Source organism: Pavona decussata, unplaced genomic scaffold, assembly GCF_977016875.1.
Source record: "Pavona decussata unplaced genomic scaffold, jaPavDecu1.1 SCAFFOLD_254, whole genome shotgun sequence".
Taxonomy (NCBI): Eukaryota; Metazoa; Cnidaria; class Anthozoa; order Scleractinia; family Agariciidae; genus Pavona; species Pavona decussata.
In genome coordinates, this window is record NW_028145657.1 from 1,698,336 (window position 1) to 1,706,529 (window position 8,194).

At 39.3% G+C, this 8,194-nt stretch overlaps 1 protein-coding gene across 1 annotated transcript; it reads left to right on the forward strand.

Annotated features, from left to right (window-relative positions):
- Positions 1–339: 339 nt before the first annotated feature.
- On the forward strand, positions 340–6,220 carry LOC146456509 (uncharacterized). Its single transcript, XM_085092976.1, has 7 exons — positions 340–447; positions 1,362–1,582; positions 2,116–2,374; positions 3,012–3,199; positions 4,050–4,267; positions 5,074–5,314; positions 6,013–6,220. The coding sequence occupies exons 1-7, from the start codon at positions 371–373 to the stop codon at positions 6,180–6,182; spliced, it is 1,374 nt and encodes a 457-aa protein (XP_084949102.1). The 5' UTR covers positions 340–370; the 3' UTR covers positions 6,183–6,220.
- The last annotated feature ends 1,974 nt before the right edge of the window (positions 6,221–8,194 follow it).

Consider the following 8,194-nt stretch of genomic DNA (forward strand, 5'->3'; position numbering starts at 1 on the left):
GTATGAGAGATTATGATGATCCAATACTATAAAAATAAAATCTCTCTTACAAATCAGTCGGATATAAACAGATGTACAGATATCCACAGCACGGCGGCAGTACTCAAAGCCGACTATGGTTTGGTGTTCTTTTACTTTCTGTTGATTTAAAAAGTCCAAATCTGATAATACAAAATTATACTATAAAATCAACTCTTGAAAAAAATGTCGAAATGTCGTAGTCTAAAATTAGCCGCGTACTCTAACGTATTCTGGCCCAGTCTCCTCGCCCCTCAGGACTGTGGGTGATCTATGTTTAATCAGGAGACCTCACAAAGGAGGCACACTTTATCTTTGGGTCTCAAACAGACTTCTACATTAACATAAAACAATGAAGTTTTTCATTTTCTTGGTCCTTTTGGTTCTTCTAAAGGACGCTGCTGGAGAATCACGGATAAATGCTGGGAAGTAAGGCTTTTTATTCTATTTTCTGTTAAATAATGATTATCTAGGGCCGTCTTATCACCAACGAACCTTTGAGGCACACTGTACGTCTTTCATAAAAGAGTTGCAACTTACACAATTAAAGTTTCCACAGTTAAACATTTCTGCAAGTTTATGAAACTGAACAAAAGGGGAATTGGATGCGTAATAAGCTAACAAATACTCCAAACAATCCAGCAAAACAATGTTCCTTTTATGTCAGATTTACCGCAATGTCACACTGAACCGTGAGTAGTTTGAAATGTTACAGCAGCTCCTCCATGGCTGCGAAACAACTAATGAAATCCACCTTCACTTTGAAGATGTATTGCTATTGCGCGCTTTTAGAAAGCCTTTGGAAAAACCTTTAAAGGGGCTACTTAATAAATAATCCTAGCTGAAGTGTGAATCATGCGGTGCTTTTGAAAACAGTCAAACTGCTTTTTACCATATAGGAAGGGGAAAAAGGGTTGAAAACAACAAAAATGTTTTATAAGCATCTTTTCGAAGTGAAAATTGAACTCGATTTCCCAATCGGAACTTTGACTAAGTATTTCCTTCTTAGGCTGAGTGAAAGGGAAGTCTTTCTATAGATTCATCATCATCATCATCATCATCATTATCATCATCATCATCATCATCATCATCTTTATTTTAACACAGTATCATAATCATTTACATGAACAAAAAAATGGTCTTCCTATAAGCCGTGGTTTTTAATATAACTTAAAATGCTTTCTACCCTGCGAGCAGAGGTCACAGGGTAAATGTTTTCAAAATATATCCTAAAATGTACTGAAAATATTTCTGTTATTTAGTAAGTAGATTAATATTTTATCTCATAAATAAAGCATACAGGCTACGAATATTTCAAACTTGTTTCTTTGTCTCATCTCCAGAGAACCGAGATCAGCGGCTGGATCAATCTATCGATTTCAAACCAAACGCTCACTTCCCAGCCGACAGCAGCTGGTGGGATACTGGGGACAAAACTCCATCGCACACAGAGTCAGCCGTGCAAACTGGGAGAAGGATTTGCGGTACTTCTGTAATAACCACAAGTTTGACATTTACCTGGTGGCATTCATTCATCGGCTTTTTAGAAATAACAGAAACAGAGGTAGTTATGATAGCTTGTTGAAACATACTTTAAAAGAAATTTTAAAAATACATAAGAGTTTGTTGATGATGGCCTGTATGAACAAACTATTTGCTCTCTGTCGCTGTCTTACATTTCAAAAGTTTTATTTTGGCCTTCTTTGTTTGTTACACTTTTACCTTTATTTCTATTTAGATACAAGTTCAGTTCTTTTGTCTTCTCATGCGTTATTCCCTTTAACACACACTGATAGGAATTGAAAAAAGTGTAAATCGACAAAGGATGCGACTGATGTTTACGTACAAGAGTTTTAGTTAAGGCTGGTTTCCATATGATCGCGGATCGCAGATCGCAGATCGCAATAAGGTCTGCGATCGTCTCCGATCCTGCGATCGTGATCGCAGACGATCGCAGAAGATAGAACCATGTTCTATCTAAAGGCTGGTTTCCATATGATCTCGGATCGCAGATCGCAATAAGGTCTGCGATCTGCGATCTTATGGAAACCAGCCTTTAGCGTTGATTGATACGTAGTTACTTTTCTAACCAATCAGACGGACTTCCGGGGATGAACTTTGCACACCACTGCAGTTACGCTCCAGACTCACGGAACCCTGATGTGTTTGAATGTGCTACTATCGGGGGTGGTATCAGGGATTGTCAGAAGCTTGGTAAGAAAATGTTGATATCACTCGGCGGGGACACTTGTGATGGAAGCCTGGGCAATGCTCAGAATGCTAAGCAGCTTGCATACTATATATGGAACTTGTTTTTGGGCGGAAAGGAAATGGAGGATAAAAGGCCATTCTTGTGGTAAGTTATTAGACTGTAAGCTTTTCTCTGATAGTACGCGCGCGCACTGGACGAAAAAATGGACTTGGTCCAAATTTGCACTTAGTAAATTTAAGCAAATTTGGTAAAAAGATATAGCAAACTAGTGACAAAGGTGGTAAATGCCGCATTTGTATACGCATTTTCTACTCCATGCAAAACCTATAGCAAATGCGGCATTTACCATCGTTGCTACTTGTTTGCTGTATCTTTTTACCAAATTTGCTTAAATTTGCTAAGTGCAAATTTGGACCAAATCCATTTTTTCGTCCTAGAACACTAACCATTTAAACTGTAGATTTATCTTTCTGGTAGACTACAAAACCGTCCACGTTTTTTTTTTTTGCTTTGAAATGCACGGAGGGAGGAGAGAATCGCTAAAAGATTTAAAAATCCGCGAGCTACAAACAGCTAAAAGCGTCTCTCCTCAGTCTCACTTACCAATTTCTCGCTCGCTCCAGACTTTCCCTTCAATGACTGCACGTTGGTACATGTTACAACACAAGAAAAACCGGCTGTTTTGCAGTCTAGCTCTCTGGGGTTTAAGAAAAGGATTCTTTCTCGCCTTTCAATACTGAAAAGCGACAAACATCCGGGTGTGCACTCTGTTCTTTTGCAGGACAGTTATGGATGGTGTTGATCTAGACATCGAGATAGGAAGTCATAAATATTACCCAGACTTTGTTCATGAGATGCGGCGTCTGATGAATACAGATCCCTCTAAGCAGTACCTGATCACCGCTGCCCCTCAATGTCCATTTCCAGATAAATGGATTGGACCTCAGATCCAGGGATCTGCCTTGGAAGGTAATAAATCACTTTACTAGTACTCAGTAGTAGAAAACGATTCTTTATAAGTACGATACGTTTTTGCACGATTCGCACCCGGGCGAAAGCATTAACTTGTTATTAAGTCTTATTTTGAGGCTTAACTTCAACAAGGGCCTGAACTATAGATTTGACAGTACTAGTCTTGTAGGGATATGGTTGTTTTTCACCAGGACAGAGTTTTGGAACGTTTATGAAAATCACACAGATAATCACACCGATAAAGGAATAAATAAATAAATAAATTCATTGTTTCATACTTTTTATGGTTTGAATCGCGGCCGGCGAATCATGATCACTTAGTTTCCCTGGAACGTGTGAACAAGAAAATTCTGCTAGTTCAGCTGCAAAGTTGTCCTATTTAAGAGCGTTCTGAATAATAACTGATCTCAACTCAGCTCTATCCCTCAAATCCCAGATGAATGACCTAACATCAGCCAGGACCAAGACTACAAACGCATTTCTTTACATTATTAAACACCGTATATTGCTCACTGACACGAAAATTTTGAAGAACCAAGATTTTGTAAAAATGGCCATATTACGGATTACCGATTGGTGACTCTTCCTTCTTAGTCCTCTATATTATTTATTTTTTGGGAAGATTTTATTTAAATATTATTTGTTTAGTTGCCCATTGTTATTAATAGTATGGAACCTTATAATCTGTTTTAACATAACATAAAAATTAATTTTTAAAGTTTCTTCATAATATAATTAACTCCAGTTATTCTCTTTAAAAAATATCACTGTAACTAAGGTAAGAGTACAAATAAACTGTTGTTGTTGTTGTTGGCGATAAGTTCTGCAATAACCACGATTTTCTTAGATTACGGCCAGGAGTTTGACTACCTGTTCATCCAGTTTTACAACAATTATTGCTACCCTGGGAGTCAGTACTTTATATCTGTGCTGGACACTTGGTTGAACTGGGCACGAAGTATTCCAAACGGACCTCTCATAGTGCTTGGTTTGCCCGCTGGACCCGAAGCCGCTGGAAAGCCGCATTATTATTTCCCACCTGATAAACTGGCCACAGTCTATAAGGTAATGAACACCTCCAAATCGTGGTAAGCATGCGAGATTGATGGTACCATTTTTGAAACTTTGCCCGCATGCGTTACATTATCACATGTCAAATTAATCTTGTACTTTGAGCCTCTTGTTTTACTGGTCAGTCAGCAATATAAAAGTGCAAGGGATCTGGGAACGTGTCTGGTTTAAAACTGAAGGCAGCGTACTTGTACACTATCCTAAATAAAGATGCCTAATAATTTGCGGGCTTAACCTTTTTTTAACCTTTTCCACCTTTTCCTTGAATAACTAAGGACATGAACTTTGCAGAATTTTGTTGCAGTTTCGAAGTGCAAGCTAACAATATATCCCCGAGTGACATGAGAATTGCCCCGTAGACCCGCAAACCAGTCAAACCGGTCAAACCTTTTTCCTACTCTCATTAAAATAACACTAAAAAACAATCGTTATCTCAGTTTCGCGGTTTCTGAGCCTACAAGGAACCATTCCTACGTGAGGTGCCCGTCAAACGATCTTTATTGCCCTTCAACATTACAAGTTGAACCATTCTAATAATGATTTACCCGAGTTACTCTACGACACTGTATAGCAAATGTGTATACGAAGAGAGGAGCCAAAGCTATGCCATGCCCCACTTCGCTTAGCCCAAAGAAAGGACATTACAACAATAAAAGCTGTACGAGCATATAATAATGGAGGAACTAGCCTTTGATTATACCTTCGAAAATACCTTTTGTATTTAACTGTTTCAAAACACCCGTTCTTAAGCCATACGAATACACTACGATAACAGTCTATTTCTTCTCGACACACTGTAGCAAATCCGTGACAAGCCTGGAGTTGGTGGAATCATGTTCTGGGATTGCTCGTGGGTACAAAATAATATCGTTAACGGTAAAGATTATGACACGCATGCGTTTGAGCTGCTGCGTAGCTATACAGTCCCACCGACACTCCCACCAGCTACTGTCCCCAGTACGCATGCTCCTCCTGTGACAACGCGCTATACAACAAAGCAGACTCCAACAGCACATCAAACTACTCAGCACACCACTGCTGGTAAGTTTCGCAGGTAGAAACCTTCAGTTCCTGTATCGTTCTTTCACTAAAGGTGCATACTAACGAGCTGAGAATAATCCACGTCAGTTAATAGTACACAATTTTAGTAATAGTGTTTTTTTTTTCAAATTCTTGTATCTTGTAACTTTAGGTGCCTGCAGTCAAATAGCTTAATTTTTAGGTTTAGGATATCTGTATACGGCAATGAAAGGATGTATGTAGAATTTTGAACTTCAGAATTTTAGGTGCCTGTAGTCAACTAGTTTAATTTTAGCTCTAAAGGAAACTTAGGTGTCCACTTGCACAATAAGTGTAGGGGACTTCCCCCCTCTTCTACAAAACACCTACACGTTATTCATTCATTCATTCATTCATTCATTCATTCATTCATTCATTCATTCATTCATTCATTCATTCATTCATTCATTCATTCATTCATTCATTCATTCATTCATTAGAAACTTTAAAAAAAAATCCCTGCTAACGTACTTCTAGAGTGTAAAATAATATCTGCCGTAATGCTTCCCGAGATTTCGCATTCAGGACATTCAAGCATATATATTGTTGTACTAGGAATTTAAGTAACACGATCACATTCTAAAATGCCTATAAAAGAATGTCGCGCGTGTAAAAGCGCACGCTCCACGTGCGTACACCCATTTGATCCGTTAATTCGTTTTTGCCTTTTGTTATTTTAGGTCCAGTAACCTGTTCAACGGATGGTTATTATCCTGACCCATCAGACTGCTCCAAGTTTATCATCTGCTCAGCCGGATCTACTTATCATAAAAACTGTCCGCCAGGTCTCTTATACAACAAGACCAAAAAGTATTGTGATTGGCCCCATAATGTGCAGTGTTTAATCTGAAATGTGGCAAGGTCAATAAGCTTTGTGAAAGATGAAAAAATAAATACCAATGTCATGACTGAAATTGCTCATGTGTTAACCAATTTTCGAGATCGTGATAACTGTGATAAATAAGAAATACAACCAAATCCCTCTCGGCTCCGCCGCCAAGCCTTTTTACCCCGGCGCGAGCAAAACCGCCAGCTACGCAGGCTACGTCTCTGTTGGAGTTGATGAGTTCTAGGGGAATGAGTTCTATGTTGTTGATTGAATGGCCAGGAAAAGTGAAGTGATCTGAAACGGCGATAGGTTGATCAATGTGATGTTGATTAAGGGCTTTTTTTTTTCACTAAACGACATCTCAGGCCATCTCAGCGACAGATTTGGTGAACACAGACGCGCAATCGAAAAAGCCCTTAAACAACGTTACGTTGATCAACCTACCGCCGTTTCAGATCACTTCACTCTTCCTGACCATTCAATCAACAACATAGAACTCATTCCCCTAGAATTCATCAACTCCAACAGAGACGGCATTCTGAAAGCCAGCTAAAGAAGCGTTTTCAATTTCCAAGGACAAGACTCTTGAACCCTATGGGATGAACAGGTCTACGTGATGAACCTTAATCTATATCTCTATTTTTATAATGGCTTCTGTTCACGTTTCTGCTTTCTATGCTTATAAACCAATCATGTCTCAACTTTTCATTAGTATCATCTTAAATATTGTAACCGTTTATTTCCAATGTTTACTTAGCTTTTTGCAGCCCCTGAAGAAAGGTTAATTTTGTCTAACCGAAATATTTGGCAATAAAATTATTTTAGCTGTCCGATCAGCCTTGCATTTGGTTTACGTTTTATTCCACATTGCTGATCCTGATCTACGCAAAGATCCGGCTACACTTTGCTGCTGTTTGTACAAGTGGTCTTTGCATTATTCAAGTGTATTCATCCCCTGTGTTGGTGTCACCCAAAGTGCTTCGCATTAACAGATTACGTAGACTTGCGCTCTTTTATGGCGATAACTGGTGAAGAGAAGAACGTCAAGAACCTTTGTTTGCACCGGGCGGAAGATTGAGGTGGTTCCCGGGGGGGGGGGGGAGAGGGGTACTCCAAAAAAAATTGGGTAGGGGTGTGCAGCCCGCTTCTCAAAACCCTTACCCTATTTATGACCAAAATCTGCGATTTTCCGTACCCTATTTATGACTAAAATCTGCGATTTTCCCCACCCTATTTATGACCTGAAGTAGCTTCTTCTAAAAAAAATCGAACCCTGGACTAGAGTGCAACTGATCTATACCCTATTTATTACCAAAATGGCGGCAAAATAGCTAAAAGCGATACCCTATTTATGACCAAAACAGCCGAAAAACCATACCCTTTAGCGCCGCACATACCTATAGAGCCCATATAAGGGAGTACTCCCCCCGGGAGGTGGTTAGGGAGGGATGGATTAAAGGTGGGTGATCACGCGTACGCGCGGTATTCGGTCAGCTTGTTATGATGTCATGGCTTTAAGGTGTCGTGACGTGGGATGCTGCGAAGCCGATCAGATGTCTTTTCAGTTTAAGAACGAACGATCGTCTGCACGTTTTACTGGATAGCCAATAGTTTTTATAACAGCTGTTATCAAAGAAGGTGCCGGTGAAGGATATTCGACGTAAACGTAGCTCTGGCAAGTCTGAATTGGATAGTTTTTTGCTGTGGCCATTTGGTGACAGGAAGACTTAGCCACGAGCACTGATCAGTGATATATAAATAATCTCTCTATCACCTTATTTAGAAATAACAATCACTAGATTTGATATTTAGAGTTTTATGCACAGTTGTAAACACACGATTGTAACCTTGTCCCTAATTAGGTATGTACTTTCGAACTTTTGTAAATTTACCGTAAATCACTTTTTTTAAGGGTTACCGTGTTGCACGAAAATTTTGCGGGTGTTTTATTTTGCGGATTGGTGATTTTTTTGTGGTTTGCGGGAACAAATTTTTGCGGTTCAAAGATGACTAAAACGTCTGCCTGGAACTAA

What these genes read in the sequence shown, in the direction of transcription:
- LOC146456509 (XM_085092976.1), top strand. Translation starts at nt 371, where the DNA reads ATGAAGTTTTTCATTTTCTTGGTCCTTTTGGTTCTTCTAAAGGACGCT. An exon ending in AACTGGCCACAGTCTATAAG is followed by an intron (nt 4,268 to 5,073) that starts GTAATGAACACC and finishes GACACACTGTAG; the next exon opens with CAAATCCGTGACAAGCCTGG. An exon ending in TACTCAGCACACCACTGCTG is followed by an intron (nt 5,315 to 6,012) that starts GTAAGTTTCGCA and finishes TTGTTATTTTAG; the next exon opens with GTCCAGTAACCTGTTCAACG.